The sequence below is a fragment of the Echiichthys vipera genome (assembly GCF_963691815.1).
Source record: "Echiichthys vipera genome assembly, chromosome: 5".
Classification (NCBI taxonomy): domain Eukaryota; kingdom Metazoa; phylum Chordata; class Actinopteri; order Perciformes; family Trachinidae; genus Echiichthys; species Echiichthys vipera.
In genome coordinates this window covers 21,840,582-21,859,999 of record NC_139830.1, presented here as the reverse complement: position 1 = coordinate 21,859,999, position 19,418 = coordinate 21,840,582, and the positions used below count along the sequence as shown (strand labels likewise).

Sequence of the window (19,418 nt, the reverse complement as noted above, 5' to 3'; positions counted from 1 at the left end):
TATGTGTGAGTTTGTCTCCCCCTGTCTGTGTTTCCCTGCATGTTCTCTCCCTCGTCTCTGTATAGGTCCGGTAGGCGTTCCCCCAAGCGGCAGCCTGTTATGCTGATTACCCCAACACCTTAAATACCTGAAGCTGACAGGCATGCAGCGCTGGACCGTCGTCGACCCTGTATTGGTAAAACTATTCCCCCCGGACTGGCATCCCCTTTCTCGTTGTGGTTTTCACGTTCCCCGTAGTAAGTTGGTTAATCGTGTTTGTTTTCTGTTTTTCTCCGTAGTTTCCCGTGTTCCCGTTTCCCGTCCGTCTCCCTGAACTTCCGTCGTCTTCCTGTTCCAGTTATTCCCGTGTTCGTTTAGTTAGTCTTTGTGTTTGTATTTTTGCGTTTTTCCGTTTATTTTGTAACTTTACTTTTTGTCTGTGTCTGCATTGGGTCCATCTTTTTGTGTTATACCTGAACCGTTAATGACAGAACGGTCCGGCCATAACATGGACCCCGCGGACATGGAAACCGAACCCCCGGGTTTTTCCATGCGTCACGCGGTTACTTTCTAGGGAGTACTCCTGGGTAAACATTCACAGACGCTGCAAGGAATTCTGGAGAATCTCCGTCAGTTGACTGCCTGCGTCACTCGTCTGGAGTCTAGACAGGTAGGACCTTTCCTTGCTGCTCCCGTGAATGTTGAGTCACCCGCTACTACCGTGAGTACTCTCGTCCCTCATGAGCCCTATGTACCGGCACCAGAGCGTTACTGTGGAACGTTAGGTGAATGCGGAATTTTTCTTTTCAAGTGCTCTCTGGTGTTTGGTCAGTAGCCCCGCACATATGCTAACAAGAGCAACAAGATAGCATATGTGCTAGGTTTGGTGTCAGGTAGGGCTTGAGCCTGGGGAACTGCGTTTTGGAACAATCCCCTGACTCGGCAGGCTACGTTCCAACAGTTCTTCAGTGAGATTGTGTCTGTATTCGATCATCCCGTCTCTAATAGCGATTCCAGCAACCGTTTGCTGGATTTACGCCAGGGTTCCGCTAGTGCTGCAGATTAATCCGTTGAGTTTCGCACGTTAGCGGCAGGATTAGGATGGGATGATCGGGCTCTTCAGAGTATTTTCTTTAAGGGGCTTAATGAGGAGGTTAAGGACAGTTTAGTGGGTAGATCTCAGACTGCTAACCTTCAGGAGCTCATTAGCCTCGCCATAAAGATTGACAACCGTCTGCGTGAGAAACACCGTGAGAGACGCCGTGAGAGACGCCGTGAGAGAAGCTGCGAGAGACGGTCAGGGTTTCCCGTTACTCCTGTTCCCCCTATTAGATTTCCCGAGCAGATCCCTGTGGTACCCGTGAGTAGCCGGGTTCCTTTATCCTCCGTCCCTGACCAGGACGAACCCATGCAGCTAGGACGTAGCCATCTGACCCCCGCGGAACGTGAGCAGCGTTTCCGTAACAGGTTATGCCTTTATTGTGGGGATCCGAATCACCAGATCTCTAATTGTCGGAAGCGGTTAAACTGTCAGACTCACTAGTCACAGGCGGGGTCCTGGTGAGTCGTTCAGTGGTCCCAAACAATCCCCGTCAGCGCATTAATCTAGATGTGGTGTTGTCGTGTGAAGGCAGGGAGTATTCTCTGCAGACACTTATTGACTCAGGTGCCGACACCAATATTATAGATTGTAATTTTGTAACCATTAACGCCATCCCCGTGAACCAGCTGGAGACCCCGTTAAGTGTTTACAGTCTCAGTGGGAGCGAAGTCGCTCAGATCTCCGCTGAAACCTTACCCTTAACTATGTCCCTGGCTGGTAATCACTCTGAGTCAACAGCGTTTCATGTTATGCCTTCCACCAATGCTCCAGTAGTTCTTGGTCTTCCCTGGCTAATCGCTCACAACCCGGTCATTGACTGGTTAAAGGGTCGGATTGTGAGTTGGAGTGGTCATTGTCACTCTTCCTGTCTTCGCTCAGCTCCTTCTAGTTGTCCTAGTGCTCTCAGTTCCACTGTACCTGATCCGCCTGATTTGTCTTCCGTACCTCCTGTGTATCACAATCTCGCCGAGGTGTTCAGTAAGACTAAGGCGCTATCGTTGCCCGCTCACCATCCTTACGACAGCCCCATTGAGCTGTTGCCCGGATCTACTTTCCCCACTAGTCGACTTTATAATCTGTCCGGTCCTCTGACATTTTGAGTATCTCGTCATGCCTTTCGGTTTAACTAATGCCCCGGCAGTATTTCAGGCATTGGTAAATTACGTTCTTCGGGATATGCTCAACCGCTCCGTGTTTGTGTATTTAGACGATATCCTAAATGAGCATGTGGTGCACGTTCGTCAGGTCCTTCAGCGTCTACAGGAGAATCATTTGTTCCTGAAGGCCGAGAAATGTGAATTTCATGTGTCGGCGGTAGCCTTTTTGGGGTAAATTGTGGAGAGTGGACAGGTTAGACCATGCGAAAGTCGCGGCTGTGACCGAGTGGCCCTAACCTACCTCTCGCAAGAAACTTCAGAGATTTTTGGGTTTCGCTAATTTCTACTGCCGGTTCATTCTTAACTACAGTCAGGTAGTCTCACCCATGACCAAATTGACCTCTCCCTCTGCTCCGTTTGACTGGACCCCTGCCGCCAACAGCGCGTTCCTGACTCTGAAGAAGCGTTTTTTTTCCGCTCCTGTTCTTGTGCAACCTGACACTAGTCTCCAATTTAGGTGGGCGCTTCAGATCTAGGAGTGGGGGCGGTCTTGTCCCAACGAGCGGTTTCCCACAAGAAGATTCACCCTTGTGCATTCTTTTCTAAGAAACTATCCCCGGGAGAGGAAACTACGATGTCGGAAACCGTGAGTTGCTAGCCGTGAAGCTAGTATTGGAGGAGTGGCGACATTAGCTGGAGGGGGCAGAGGTTCCTTTTGTGGTGTGGACGGACCACAAGAACTTGGCCTACATTCAGACGGCCAAGAGACTTAATTCTCGTCAAGCCAGGTGGGCCTTGTTCTTTGGTCGATTTAACTTTACTTTGACATACATTCCAGGGAGTAAGAACATCAAGCCTGACGCACTCTCGCGGCAAATTGGACCTGCCCAGGAGGAGGAGCGCGGTTTGGAGAACATCGTCCCTTCATCGTGCGTCATGGCAGCATTAACCTGGGAGATCGAGGCCACGGTCAGGCAGGCGCAGCGCTCGCATCCCGACCCTGGTGGTGGACCACCAGGATGTCTGTTTGTTCATGACACACTGAGTCAGACAACCATAGGGCTCGGGAGGAATTGAGGACCCGCCTTGAAGTAAGGGGACAGAGAGTTGAGAGAGGAGGACAGAGTAGAGAGGAGAGTGTCTGTGGCAGAGTTAGGATGCATGAGTAAGAAAGAGTTAGTTGGAGGGAGAACTGAAAGAACAGATGAGGTCAATGACGAAGGAGAGAGGGATTGGATGTTGCGACGGAAAGGTACTGAATCTGTTGATGAGAACAAGTTGTCAGATTGGGAGAGTGGGAGAGAGTAGGATATGTGGTCAGAAGACATGAAGTGGAGTTACAGTGAGGTTAGAGGTAGATCAGTTTCTGGTAAATATGAGATCAAGGAGATTACCAGCTTTTTGTGTAGGTGGAGAGGGAATGAGCGAAAGAGAAAAAAGAGGAAAGTAACATAAGTAAATCAGATGACTTCTCTGACTGGATGTTGAAGTCGCCTAAGGGCGCACTCACACTGTCCTTCGGCACCGCGCCCCAGGCTTTAGGGTACTTGTCCCCCCCTCCCTCTCCCCCCGCTGGCCAGCCTGTTTGTACTCACACTGCCTGGGCCTCGCGCAAATGCTTCTTGCCTGGCCATACGTCATCACACGTAACACTTCACACGCATTGATTGACGTCATCGCGATGTGTCGCTTTGTTTACAAATCTTTCCATAGACCTCAGAGTTTTTGTGCGTCTTGTCCGACTGTTTTTGAATATTTTCATCCGCCCAAATCTGCAGTAAACACTCCACCTCCACATCACACCAACGTGAACCTTTCGCCGCCATTGTTGTTGTTGTTAAATTTCCGTGCATAGCCCGTCTTTTTTTTTTTTTCTTTCTATGTCCTAACAGGCGCACATAAAATGACTTGAGAGCCGCCGTAGGCGTTGTGCTCGTGCTTTTACACGTGCACACGCTCGTGCTCGTACATGTGCAAACACGCTTTACAAAAGCCCACCTCTCTCAAATGGGCCATGGACGGCCAGCTGGCTGCAGCTAGGCACGGAGCGGATGCACTCACACTGGTCAAACGAGCTAGGCTTTACCCGTAAAACCTGTTTTGGCCCGGTGCGGAAGGACAGTGTGAGTGCGCACTAAAAGAACAAGTGGAGGGCCAATTCTAGGGTCAAAGTAGGCAAACACAGGGTCATGTGTTATCAGTTCTTTCATCTGCATGAACACTTTGTCATGGTTCCTGTTCCATACAAACTCACTGTGTTGCTTTAAAAGGTGTCGCAGGGGTGCATTTACCTTGGAAAGATGTGGTGCAAACTAGGCCAGGTAATTATCATCCCAAGGATGGTTTCTAGTTCCCCTTTGCTTGTGGGTGGCTGCATTTCCTGGATTGCCTTTCCTTTTCATGGGTCTGGTAAACATGTTTGGCATCTGTCGGGATTTAGCTTAACCCCTCTCTCCCTGCATCTCAGCGTGGCCTTGAAATTGTCATCCTGCTTTGATCTGCCCAAGACCAGGATGTCATCGACTATGGCAGATACGCCACTCAGGCCTTTGTATGTCTCATCGACCCGCCTCTGGAACTCGTCCTGGACTGAATTGATCTCAAAGGGTAGCCTCTGGAACCTATAGCTGCTGAAAGGGGTGTTGAATGTTGTTAACGGGGACAACTCAGTGTTCAATTTTATGACCCAATAGCCAGACCTGGCATTGAGGATGCTGAAAAAGCGTGGTGTTGACGTCTTCTAATGTTTGTATTGGGTAGTGGGGTCTTTGAATTGCCTTATTGAGGTCCCTCGGATCCAGGCAGACTCTCAGCTTCCCTGTCTGAGGCTTTTCCAGAACTACAAGGGCGTTGACCCATTTTGTGGGCTCTATCACTCTACAGATGATGTTGCTTGCCTCCATCCTGTTGAGTTCCTGTTTTAGTCTATCTTGTAGTGCAATGGGAACTCTGCGCGGTGGATATACCACCTGTGTGGCGCTTTGGTCGATATGGAGGTTGCATTCCCCTGGGAACTCTCCTATGCCCTGGAAACCATCAGTGTGTTCCTTGATCTGGTGCTGTGTCTGTGTCCGGCTCTTTGTCCTACTCAGTTACTGCCAGTATCAGTTTTTATTAGGCTAAAGTCCAGACACGCTCTCATCCCTAAGATGGGGGGTGCTTTTGTTTCAACTATGTAGAATTTGAGCATCATAGAATTGTGTTTGTGCTTAAATAACAGGCAGCAGGGGCCCATCACTTTCAATAGTTCCCCTCCATAAGTGATGAGTCTTTGGATAACTGGCTTCACTGTGACATCTTTAAACAGTCTTCTGGGATGGCATTAATTTGTGCGCCAGTGTCTATTTTGAATTTCACAGTCCGGGCTTAAATTTCAATTTCATTGTATGCCTGTTCATTGCTTTCTCCTGTGTTCTCGGTCGTGAGCCCATCAATGAATAACTCTACCTGGGGTCCATTTCACAAAGCAGGTTTAGTGAAAACTCGGAGTCTGTTAACCCTGAAATGATGGAAACTCTGAGTTTTCCGTTTCACAAAGGGAGGTAACCCAAACCAGAGAAAGAGGGGTAACTCTAGCCTGTTTCACAAAGAGAGGTAACGTAACCTCTCGGCCAGTTACCATGGTAACATGCTCTCTGAAACTAACCTGGTCGGGACCAGGTTTTTCTCAGAAAACCTTGAGTTTCTCTCTGTCTCCATTCTCTTTCAGCTGAACACGGCATTTGATTTCCTCATTCATTCAGTCAGCTGGCCAGTTTTGGCGTAGTATAGTTCTGCCGTCTGTTTTTTCAGAAAATCATTGCAAAAATCAGTCATTAGAAGTTATATTAGGTGGCGACAATTTCACTACCATGGCATGTCCCTTTGATAAAGGCGTAGATGAAGGTGCAGCATTACTGCACAGAGAATTAAATATTCGTCGGGAGATGATTATCAAACTATTGATTATAGATGTGCTTGCATTTCCAGGCAATTATCTTTTTGAGCGGTACCGTTTCATGTCACAGCAGATATTGCGTGTTGCGCTGCGTTTTTTTGCAAAAGGGAGTTTTTTTATACAACGTATAAAAATCAGGTGGTATGTTAGGTGGTGACTATTTCACTACCATGGCATGTCCTTTTGACAACGATCCCGTGGATGAACTTGCAGCATTACTGCACAGAGAATTAAATATTCATCGGGAGATGATTATCAGACCGTGTAGCGCATAGACGTCCTTAATATACTGCAGCCATAATTACAAAATTAGTTAAATGGATCTTTTGTATAATCCCAGCTTTTCTTGCAATTCATAGGTTCAAAAGTGTGTGCTTTTAATTGGGTTACCGGTATATAAACGACTATATAGCCTTCTGATCCAGAATATCACCTATAATGCGAGGGGTACATTTCACGGCAGGGGCTTAATACGGCACAACACCGTTTCATGTCACAGTCCATCATTTACATACACAACCTCATCGTCCTTACATTACCAACATTAACAACCAAAGTGATGCTCTCACATCAGGGCAGATATTGTGTGTTGCGCTGCGTTTTTTGCAAATGGGAGTTTTTTATACAACATATAAAACAGCCACTTACGGTAATATTTACTTTACAATATAAAACCTGCTCAAAATGAGGCGTCACCATGAGATTGTGCCGATGTTTTACCTGTTTGAACAATGTTTTTATGTTTCATCTTAAGCTGCTGCCAAGTGCGCTTCTCACCAGCGGGATTGCACTTAAATTAAATAAATGAATAGACTACCACTCAAGCAGTTTCCCCTGTGATATTACTGTGATTGCAACAGGACTACATTTAAACTTACGCACTGACCTGAGCAGCAATGTTCTCCCGCACCGTCTCCCTCTCTTTTGCTGCTGCAGTAGTGTTTACTTTTGGCGAAAAACCTGTTCAAACTCACCGTATGAGCGCAATAATATTTACAGTTGCAGTTGTAGCGTAGCCCTCCGCTTCCCCGCTCCCATGGTGACTCGTCGAATCAGGGCTCCATTGATGCTTTCTTTTTTTACTTGTGGTGCACGCGCTTAACTCCAGGTAAAACTACTTGATCAACCTAACGCAAATCAGCTGTTCTGGAACCAAAAACTCAGAGTTTCCTATCTCAGAGTAGATCAACTCAGAGTTCAGGGTTAGACTCAGAGTTTGTTGAACCTGCTTTGTGAAACGGACCCCTGCTCTGCCTGTGGCATCCTCATCTACTGTGTATATAGCTTTAAGTGCTTTTGTGTGTGTGAGTCTTTGTGTGTGTGTATTTCTTTGACCTGAGAACTTTGGCAGAGTGGTTTAGCTTTTTGCATTTTAAACACTGTTTCACTTTAGCTGGGCAGGCGTTGTCCATGGTGCTGTGTGTACCTCCGCAGCGATGACATTCCTTGCTCGCAACAGCCGGCTCTCTTGTCCTGGCTTTGAAGTTGGAAGAATTCCAGTTGTCAGGTCTGCTCCCTACGGCATTTACAGCGTAGCCGAAGGGGCCGTCTCCTCCGACCATGTCTTTAAGCTGGGCTTGCGCTAGCATGTGGAAGAACGCAATATCTATGGCTCTGTCTAACGTTAGATCTGCACCGTGACTAAATAGCTTCTCATGCATCTATGGGGTATTTGTAGCAAAATCAATGTGATCCCTCACCATCCCTCGCTGTTTGGGTATCCACAATCTTTGATGAGGAGTTTTAGCTCCATGACGAAATGTTCGAAGGTCTCGCCGTCCCCCACCAACTTCTTGTGGAAGCGATATCTAGTGTATATTGGGTTAGGCTTGGGCATAAGGTACTCTGTGTACTGTAATAGTATGTGCTTAGCTTCTTAGCTTCGTCCGCCCTCAGTGTCCAGGTATTGTAAACGTCCCATCCTCTCCCTGATCCACATGAGAAGGTAACTACATTTTTCCTCTTTGGTTTTATCTTTCAGGGGTTCCAAAAACATTAGCTTGGTGTGATGTTTGAAGCTGCGCCATGCTTCGTGTAGGTACGGAGAGTCCCAGTTCATGCTGGGTGCTGGAACACAGGAACCTTTCTACCGGAAGGTGACTCTTTGAACCTCTACTCTGACACCATGTCATATTTTTGTAATATTTCTTTCTTGCCGCTGGCTGAATTGGGTTTACAATAAAACTGTACAGGACAATGGTATCTGCTTGTGCTGTTTATTCCGCCATCTTCAACACACAGTAATCTTGCGACAGTCTGTGACATTACATGAGACTATTGCGTCCTTTAGGGGACTGTCAGAATTTTACATCCATGACACCTCCCCAGTTAAATACTTATTATATTATTATATTTAATACAAATGCTTTTTTGCAAATTTTCTGAAATTATAAGTTTAAATATGTAAATAAATTGTCCATCTCTATTTATCGCTCCATAAATCAGAAAATACTGGCAGTAGTCTTAAAAGTACATTTTTTTCAAAGAATCGTGTTTTTAGGAATAAAATCTTCCATCAGTCAGGCTATGAATAAGATATGAAGTAATCTCTCTTTAAAAACCTTCAGAATATATTGAGGAATAACACTGGAAAGTTTGGTGTATCTAAGTGACACACGTCCTAAATGAGCAGTGCGTAATATTGTGAATCCCTCCAGGATCTGCACACATGCAGCGGTTGGTGAAGAGGCACTGCTTGCCTTTCTACACTGAGTTTTGCCTATGATAATGCCAATAAATAATAGAATATTTAATTTCATTACAAATATTATTTTAGAGGGAGAAAGTTATTACAGAAATAGAAACAAAAAACGTTGGCTAACAGCTTCTCCATATCAACCTAAAAGGTGATAATATATTCAACTTGTGTGCTTGTTTCTTCTGCTGCTCCCAAGTGGTAAATAAATCAACAGTTATTGCAGGTTTGAGCAAACAGTGGCCTACATGATATATGTAACCTTTTGTACACATTATTGTTAATAGAGATGAGCCGGATACTCGGATGAAGTGAGTATCCGGTGTGGATAAACACTAAGTCAATTCAATTAAATTCAATTCAATTTTATTTATAGTGCCAAATCATAACCAAAGTTATCTCAGGAAACTTTACAGAGTAGGCATAGACCCAGCAATTCCCCCATAGAGTACGGTGGCAACGAAAACCTTCCTTATAACAGGCAGGAACGTCGGCCAGACCCAGCTCTATGGAGGACGGCCATCTGTCTTGACCGGTTGGGGAGGAAGAAAAGGAGAGAGAAAGAGAGAAACATAAAGATAGACAAAAGACAGAGAGACTGACACACTTCCAGAGATGCAAGCAGCCAGAGAGTAACAGTAAGTATAACAATATCTATAGTAATGTGAACATGACCCACATGTTATGGCAGTCTGCATAGCAGAACAGCAGGAACACGCACATCCAAGGTGACAGAACATGAAAATGAAAATAATTATGACAAAATGATGAGATGGGGCAATAGCAGCTACGATACAGCAAGACATACCACTGATGGTGTTTTTATGGCTCAAATTTTATAATTTATCATTTATAATTTATAAAACTAGTGACAAAATAAATGACTAATAGTTATTGAAGTAGCAGGAAGCGTCATGCAGGACCACGGCAGCAGGCACCACCACGATCAGCAGAGACCTGCACACGGGACCAGGGCAGCAGGCACTAACACCATCGGCAGAGACCTGCATACAGGACCACAGGACCACAGCAACAGGCATCACCACCATCAGCCGAGACGTGCGCGCAGGACCAGGGCAGCAGGCACCACCACCATCAGCAGAGACCTACACACAGGACCAGGGCAGCAGGCACCACCAGCACCAGCAGAGACTAGCACACAGGACTACGGAAGTAGGCACCACCACGATCAGCAGAGACCTGCGAGATGACAAAGCACAAACAACTCCGGGGAAGAAGTTGAATTAATAACATGCATTGATGAGACATGAATGACATAGAGAGGAGAGAATCTCAGAGTATAATACTCATATTCCTCGAGGCAGTGGTCGAGGAGGAGGCGTTGCAGCTATTTATGATTCAGGCCTATTAATAAACCCTAAACCTAAACTAAATTGTAATTCATTTGAAAGTCTTGTTCTTAGTCTTTCACATTCAACCTGCATTAGAGTCTCCAATACACCACTAAAGTCTCCAATAACAACAAAAACAGCCGACATATTTCTCTCTAGCGTGGATGAGGATTTGGGAAGTCTCCAGATTTGGCGAGAAAGTCTCCGTAGTTTGTATTATGATTCTACACAACAGAGGCTTCTTCTGCGTTGTTGTTGTATTTCTGTGGCAGTTACAGCGACACATCCAGGCCTGGCATGTGTATTACAGCGTGTTTAGCTGGTGTCACTGGTTTCGTGTGGAGGCAGATAAATTCTTGAGCCGATTCTGTATGGACGGAAAACTTTTAAGAATAACAGAGGGAAAAAAGTTGTTGTCAATCGTGTGGACTTGGATACTGTTTGGGGACCCTTCTCACGTCTACTGTGGGTCACAAACATTAGTATTAGTGTTTTTCAGTTGTTAATGATCTATCTTTTGTTTGTGTATTTTACTTTGATGTTCCTGTTTAAGTTGTAGAATTTTCTGAATGTCAGGAAAGAATACACCAGACCTGAGCTGTGATGCTTCTCTCCCTGACTGTAGTAAACTGATTTTCACCCAACACCGCTGACTCTATTCCTGGAAGAATTTTTCACCTGTAAACCTGATAAAGTATAAAGTAGATGTGCATCATAAGTAATTTGTATTTTATCAGGAAACCATCTCTCCAACACACACATCAAGTAACTATAGTTATTATGGCCTATAAGGTGTGTTGTAATACATTTGCTATATACGCAATTATTTTGATGACAACATTGTAGTGAGCAAAGTTTGATTTGATGTTCCCCTTGTGTTATAGTTGTGCCTATAAAGTCTTCATACCCAGTCCTCTCTCAGAGGGCTGCACAGAGCACAACAGAAGACCTTCATCTATTAGGCTGTTTGCCACAACACCACATTACTGCAGGGATTGTTTGGGTTCCGGGTGTTTTACAGATGCGTGTTGATGTGTTTCTGACTAATTTATTATCGGTATATGCAATATTATTCTGATATGTACTGTGTTTGTGTTAATCAACTAAAATTCCACCAGCCACAACTGTGAGGTTGTTAAAATTAAAAATGTTAAGAGTTTTTTGCAACAGAAAACTTTATACAAATGTTTTAGATTACATTGACAGACACTGTCTAATCATAGATGAGTAATTGGACTTTTAATGTCTTTATAGCTCCAGTATTTTAATTGTGTCTTAAACATTTTTTTGGGTTATAACAGAGAAATATATGGCGGCCAATAACTCAGTGAATGGTGGTGAATTCTTAACGTACAAGAAGTTCAATGATCGCGTGAGTTTAGTTCAAGTTTTGGTGTCAGTTTTCCTTTGTATCAACTTTTTGCTCATCACAATCTTTTTCATGAAGGATTTCTTCTACACAACCACACGCTACAGGTTATTTGCTACAACACTATTGTCTGATTGTCTGTTTTTACTCATGACTGATATCCTGCTAATTTTGAGCTATTTGCGTTTAACCATTCAAATGTGGTCGTGTCTTATCATATATATTGTTTTATCTATGTACACTTTTGTCACACCAGTTACTCTGACAGCAATGACACTGGAGCGCTATGTGGCCATTTGTATGCCCTTACGCCATGGAGAATTGTGCTCCACTCGCAACACGATGCAGTGTATCCTCATTATTCACACTCTCAGTTCTGTACCATGTCTTGTTGTTCTGACCATCTTCTATGTATCTGCGACCCACAGCTTCTATACCCAGGGAAGAATATGCTCTGTGGAAATGTTCATCTTGCACAAATGGCAGAGTTATGTTAGGTCAGCTATAAATCAGTTTTACTTCTTGATTATGTGTATCATCATTGTATTCTCTTATGTCAAAATAATGAAAGTGGCCAAAGCTGCATCAGGAGAGAATAAAAAATCAACACAGAAAGGGCTCAGAACAGTAATTCTTCATGCTTTCCAGCTGCTGCTGTGTCTCATCCAGCTTTGGTGTCCATTCATAGAAAGTGCTGTACTTAGCATTGATTTAATGTCATACATTAATATCAGGTATGCTAATTACATTGTTTTTTATCTTTTTCCAAGGTGCCTGAGTCCTCTCATTTATGGCCTCAGGGATGAAAAGTTTTTCCTTGCATTGAAATACTATGTCCTCTTTGGTTTTGTCAAGAACAGTTCTTTAAATTTGACAAATTAGACGAAAACAAATTGCTATATATAAAAATAATAATATAAAGTGTACTTTTGTCTCTGTTAATTTTGCAAAAGGTTCTTTGCTTCATTCTTTTTTTTTATTCAGGGGAACCGATGCATATGCTCTAAATATTGAGGGGGGGGGGATCTGCACGCTGCTTGCCTTTCTACATTGAGTTTTGCCTATGATAAATGCCAACAGTAATAGACTATATCATTTCCATACATATATAATTTGTATTTATGTTTTAGACAGAGATGGTTTAGATTCTGTCCACAGAAACAAAGAAAAAACAGAAAGTTTTGACTAACAGCTTCTCCACATCAAATTAAAAGGTCATAAAATGTCTATGTTGTTTGCATGAAAAAATACTATTCCCCCATAATATGTGTTCAGGGATAATAATCATATCTGTAGCCATATTTTATGATAGTACCATCATGACTGCTGACAGTGTACATCCTTTTCTTCAAACACAAAATGACTGGGCCTCCACAAACTTGCATCAGGAGAAAACTAATTTACAACATTGAAAGGATTATCCCCATATTTAAATGGTTATCAGTTCTCACCCCACTGTGGTTTAAGGAAGTTTGGAACAATTCAATGGACATGTCAAGCATAATCTTCCCTAAAATTTGTCCTGCAACCTTGATAAAGTGTAGATGTGCATTATGAGTAGTTTGCATTACTTTGTGAAATCATCTCTCCAACACACACAGCAAGTAACTATAGTTACTATGGCCAATGAGGTGTGCTGTAATATTGCTACATGAACAATAATTGTGATGGCGACATTGGTAGTGAGCAAGGTCTGATTTGATGTTCCCCTTGTGTTATAGTTGCTCCTATAAAGTCTTCATACACAGTCCTCTCTCAGAGGGCTGCACAGAGCACAGCAGAAGACCTTCATCCATCAGACTTTGTGCCACAATACCACATTACTGAGGGATGGTTTGGTAAACTTAAAGATCTGGTATACTTGTGGTTGTTGATATTTTTTTGTCACATTCATGATACATATAAGCTAATGGTGTGTATTGTGTTTGCTTTGGTAAATACAAATCATACCAGTTGCAGCTGTGAGGTCATTTATGTTCAACTTTTTTTGACCTAATCAGCACAAAGAAGTTGGGCATCAGAATTTAAAAACAATTCAAATCAGAGATATATATGGCTGATAATAACTCATTGGATGGCGAAAAATCCTTAATACAAAGCATTAATTACAAAGTAATTTTAATTCAGGTTTTCGTAGCACTTTTCACTTGCATCAACTTTTTGCTGATCACAACCTTTTTTATGAAGGATTTCTTGCACACAACTATGCGCTATATCTTATTTGCTAATACATTACTGTCTGATTGCTTAATCTTGATTCTATCAAATATATTGCTCATCTTCGATTACTTTCTTTTGACCTTGCAAATATGGTTGTGTCTCATTATCTACATTTTGGTAGCTATCTACAGTTTAGTCACGCCAGTCACTCTCACAGCAATGACCCTGGAACGCTATGTGGCCATTTGTATGCCTCTGCGCCATGGAGAACTGTGCTCCACTCGCAACACTATGTACTGTATCCTCGTCATTCACAGCCTCAGCTCTGTATCCTGTATTGTGGTCGTCTCCATCTTCTTTGCATCAGCCTCTCTAAGCTTATACAAACAATATAGGGTATGTTCAGTTGAGGTGTTCATTTTAAACAGATGGCAGGGTCATATATTGTCAGCTATAAATCAGTTTTACTTCTTGATTATGTGTATCATTATTGTATTCTCTTATGTCAAGATAATGAAAGTGGCCAAAGCTGCATCTGGAGAGAATAAAAAGTCAACACAGAAAGGGCTCAGAACAGTAATTCTTCATGCTTTCCAGCTGCTGCTGTGTCTCATCCAGCTTTGGTGTCCATTCATAGAAAGTGCTGTACTTAGCATTGATTTAATGTTATACATTAATGTCAGGTATGCAATTTACATAGTTTTTTATCTTTTTCCAAGGTGTCTGAGTCCTCTCATTTATGGCCTCAGGGATGAAAAGTTTTTCCTTGCATTGAAATACTATGTTCTCTTTGGCTTTGTCAAGAACAGTTCTTTTAATTTGAGAAATTAGAGCTATTGAAAATAATTATAATGATCCAAAGTGTATTTTACCCCTTTTCCCCTTTTTATAATGTATCGTCATGTTTGTTATATCTGTTTATACTTGCATGGTTTGCCATTTGTATGTTGTTCAATTCTTGTTGATTGCAAAAAAAGTATTTGTGTTTTCAATTTAAGCTCCAGGTGAAAGTGGATTCTCTCTTTTTATATAAATCCATGCATGTCTGTCTGTTTGAGATGACTGTATTCTTTCAGACTTAGCTTCGACATATGCCATGTTGATTTTACTTAAGTCGTGTTGTTGAATTAAAAGTCATTAGCTGAAATCAAGAAATCTCTGAATCAGAATCAGCTTTAAGGAGAGACACAGGTGAATAGAACACATTAAAAAAAATAGATATTACTTGAAGACAACTTTTTTTTTATTTCCATTTTTTAAACAATCAATCAATCAATCATCAATTGTATTTGCGCTATTGGTTTGCATGCTGTGGTGTGATGTGTCTTGCGTCTTGAATGATGTTTTCTAAATTGATCTTATATATGCTATTTTGTCATGTTTGTTAACTGCTGTGCATGTTTTGTAGATTGCCCTGGCTAGTAACTTTGTAATTTTAATCAAATTGTTTTCTATATTCTATATTCTGTTCTGTTTTTAGGGTGAGTTTAACATCTGTCTAGGGACTACAGATGAAAAATAGCATCTTGGCTAATTCTGGCGCATTTACAGTAATGTTATTAATGTGCACTGTCCCTGTTTTCAAATAAACTAAACTTCAATCAATCCATCAATCAATCAATCAAACAAACAAACAAATAAAACAATCAATCAATCAAACTTAATTTATCCCCAGGGGAAATTATTTTACAAAAGAGGGTATGATTATAAGTTTATACTAGTAAATAAAATGTATTTTTTCTTATATCTCTGTTTATTACTCCATTAACCAGAAAAAACTGACAGTAGCCATAAAAGTACATTATTTTTAGGAATGCAATCTATCAATCCTATAATATTCGGATTAAGGGCATACCCAGGTTTCACACCATGTAAACACCGTACCCCTACGGAGGTCGAGTTACTCTGTCATTTTCCCATTCAACACCCTTTCATGTATAAGAGGGGAACTTCAATGACCTGAATATTCTCTTAACCGGGGTAAGGCCTTTTTCGGGTTACTGATGTGCATTTAATGCACTGACCAAAATGAAGGTTGTGATATTGTAACTCAACTCTCCTCCAATCGTGTATGCGCAATGGCCCACTGAAAATCTGCATGTTCGTAGCTGGCCTGGAGGGCCTGGAGGGCGTGCCTACCTTTCCCACCCTTTGCGGGTATATAAGCAGGTGCACCACCAGCTGCCCTCATTTCACCGAACTTCAGCTTAAGGCGAACGAGTCACAGGGCCCTATTGTACAGGGCTCCGCCTGTGTTAATATAACCAGAAACCACCTTCATTATATCTAACACAGGCTTCGCCCTCTACTGGGCTCTATGAGTAGAGTCTCCACCCACTGACCACACCAGCTACCAGTTAGGTACCAAGATCCAGTCACCACTTTATTAATCTTAGCCACCATATGGAGTGATAACGGGTCCAACTTCATCCCAGTTAGCAGCACCTGGCTAGGCTGGGTGAAGTTGGGGTCTAACCTCGCAGACCTCCTGCGCTCCTCATTGACCGTGTCCAGCAGAGCACGGTCCAATGCAGGTGCATGACACCCTGTGGTGATAAGTATAAAACACTTGACACATCCGTCCTCTCACAGGTCCTGTGACCCTACAGTGATCACAGACCTGGAAATGGAGCCTGACACGTCCAAGAGATAAAACCTTATGAACGGGGAGAACCAGTCGCCTGGTAAGACGAGTTCCAGCATCCTCCGTACAGTTAGTACACGAAACATTTTGCTAGTATGGGGAGTAACACCCCCGTTCCTTGTCGTGAGGAGGGACAATTGACACATCCTGTTTTGATAGCAGGTCTTGAATTTGAATTCTATCTCTTGTTGAGAGGATAGATTTATCTAATTTCGCAGTTATAGCGTCCTTGGAAATAACACTCACAGGATTACACGCTGCTCTAGCCCAGCGATGGCGTACTTCTACCCGAGACACTCAAAGCCGAGATGATGCAGGTCTGCCGGGGCAATGATGCCGTAAGGGCAGGCCTGGCAGGGGCGTTGTTCTTGAAACGACAACAGAGATGTGAGTCTTATATGCATTTTGCTTCCAGTATTGGTCCCTTAGGAGTGGTGGTAGTAGGCACTCACTCACTCATCTTCCGCTTATCCAAGGTCGGGTTGCGGGGGCAGCAGCTCTAGCAGGGGTCCCCAAACATCCCTTTCCCGGGCCACATTAACCAGCTCTAACTGGGGGATCCCGAGGCGTTCCCAGGCCAGTGTGGAGATCTTTCCACCTAGTCCTGGGTCTTCCCCGAGGCCTCCTCCCAGCTGGACGTGCCTGGAACACCTCCCTAGGGAGACGAAGGAGCAGCTTCTCTACTCCGAGTTCCTCACGGATGGCTGAACTTCTCAACCTATCCCTAAGGGAGACTCCAGCCACCCTCCTGAGAAAACCCATTTCGGCCGCTTGTACCCGCGACCTCATTCTTTCAGTCATGACCCACCTTTCATGTCCATTGGTTAGGGTAGGAATGAAGATTGACCGGTAGATCAAGAGTTTTGCCTTCCGGCTCAGCTCTCTTTTCGTCACAACGCTGCGGTAGAGCGACTGCAATACCACCCCTGCTGCTCCAATTCTCCGGCCAAACTCACGCTCCATCATCCCCTCACTTGTGAACAAGATCCCGAGGTACTTGAACTCCTTCACTCGGGGTAAGGACTCATTCCCTACCTGGAGTAAGCAATCCACCGGTTTCCTGCTGAGAGCCACGGCCTCAGATTTAGAGGTGCTGATCCTCATCCCAGCCGTTTCACACTCGGGACCGATCCAGTGAGTGCTGAAGGTCACTGACCGACGATGCCATCAGGACCACATCATCTGCAAAAAGCAGAGATGAGATCCTCAGCCTACCAAACTGCAATCCCTCCCCACCACGACTATGCCTCGATATACTGTCCATGAAAATCACAAACAGGATTGGTGACAAAGCGCACCCCTGGCGGAGGCCAACCCCCACCGGGAACGAATCTGACTTACTGCCAAGGATCCGGACCCAGCTCTCGCTTTGGGTGTACAGAGATTGGATGGCCCACAGGAGTGACCCCCTCACCCCATGCTCCCGCAGCACCTCCCACAGTGTCTCCCGGGGAACCCGGTCATATGCCTTCTCCAGATCCACAAAGCAGATGTAGACTGGATGGGCATACTCCGAGGCTCCGTCCAGGTCAGCAAGGTACACTGATCTGTAAGAATATCCATATCAAAATAAATGACACACAAAGCATTCATATTCACACCTTTGTGTATTTTCTATATCATTAATAACCAAACAATACAGTGCATTTTTAATGTAAAAGTGTTAAAATGTACATAAAGTGGTATCAACTATTATTACACCATAATGAGACAAAGAATGGCAACTGAAGCTAAAATGATCATATCAAATGTAGCTCTTATGCAATAAAATCAAATCATAATGTATTTCCCATCTCGCAGTTAGTACAATTGAAATTATAAATCATTTCACAGTAAATGAATAAGCAACTGAAGTTTATATGTTTAGGGTTATCTTTGAAATGTTTTGGAGGCAGTAAGTCTGGGAAGGCTAAAGCCCACTGTGCAGGTGAGCTAGCAGTGCTAGTCGCAGGTGATTGCATGAATGAAAAATGTTGGCCCCTGATATTTGAAGCGGATGGGAAGACTTTGTACTAACCACGAACCTCATAGTGAGCTCTTGGAGCAAGGTCTAATAAGCTGAAAACACCTAAGGCTGCTTCAGGAAACAAGGCCACGTTTGCATCAGCAGTTATGTATAAACTTTGATTTGAGACCTGTGAAAAAATAAAAACAGTAAGTGAAATAACCCCTAGTGGTAATTTCCAAACTTTTCTATATTCTTCTGTGACAACAGAGAGTAAACTTTTCCAAATGCTAATGTTAAACCTCTATATTATGCTAGTAACAAACATTATATTATAGGATGCTCTCCGACAACAACTAGACTGGCACAGAGCAAAGTCGTAATGTTAGCTAATGTAAGTAGCTAACTATTCCCAGATTATGTAGTATTATTTTCAGATTTACCTGAAAGATGCGGCTCAGTTTTTCTGCAGACATGTCTTCTTGCCTGAGATATACTTTCTTATTGTTTCAAAAGACAACATACTGATCCATGATGTCCTTCAATTACGTTTTCACCTCTCAGACAAGTCTCCGACACAGCACCGTCCTCATTCGCGCTCTAACTGCATAAGGTAAACGTCATTTTCTGGTGGTAGAATGGGAAAAAACTGCATTTTGTCGTTTCTGTCTTGTACTGATTTTAATTTTTGTTATAATAACTAGAAAAGGAAAAACAAATCATTTTTTAAATTTAGTCCATCCCTTTCTCACCTTGACAAGAAAAACACCCTAAATTCAATAATAATAACTACTTATTTTTTGTTTTTTAATATCTGTTTCTGAATTGAAAATTGAATGACCAAAAGATCCACAGACCATGAAACGCATTTTTTGGATATCTCCTTTTATCGCTTCACCGCTCCATCGCTCCATCACTCCATCACTCCATCATGAGGAGTTGCCTAATTTAATATTAAGACCCATGATCTGAGAGTGAGAGGACCCTGGCACGTCTTGGCTGCCGCTTCTCGCTAATGCTTCCCACTCTTCGAAATGTTTTTCGTAGTTTGCTTTCTCTGCTGCTACTTTTGCTATTTTTCGCTAGCTATCTACTTTCCTTTACCTGCCTTTCCATCAGCTTACCTTAATCGTATACA

The 19,418-nt window shown here is 43.2% G+C and overlaps 2 protein-coding genes across 2 annotated transcripts; both read left to right on the top strand.

The window, feature by feature from the left end:
• Nucleotides 1-11,471: 11,471 nt before the first annotated feature.
• Nucleotides 11,472-12,413, top strand: LOC310946755 (odorant receptor 131-2-like; the record flags this gene model as incomplete). Its single annotated transcript, XM_083913309.1, has 1 exon — nucleotides 11,472-12,413. One exon carries the CDS (start codon nucleotides 11,472-11,474, stop codon nucleotides 12,411-12,413), a length of 942 nt encoding a protein of 313 aa, XP_083769435.1.
• Nucleotides 12,414-13,583: 1,170 nt separating this feature from the next.
• Nucleotides 13,584-14,522, top strand: LOC310946754 (odorant receptor 131-2-like; the record flags this gene model as incomplete). Its single annotated transcript, XM_083913308.1, has 1 exon — nucleotides 13,584-14,522. The coding sequence occupies one exon, from the start codon at nucleotides 13,584-13,586 to the stop codon at nucleotides 14,520-14,522; it is 939 nt and encodes a 312-aa protein (XP_083769434.1).
• Between the last annotated feature and the right edge of the window lie 4,896 nt (nucleotides 14,523-19,418).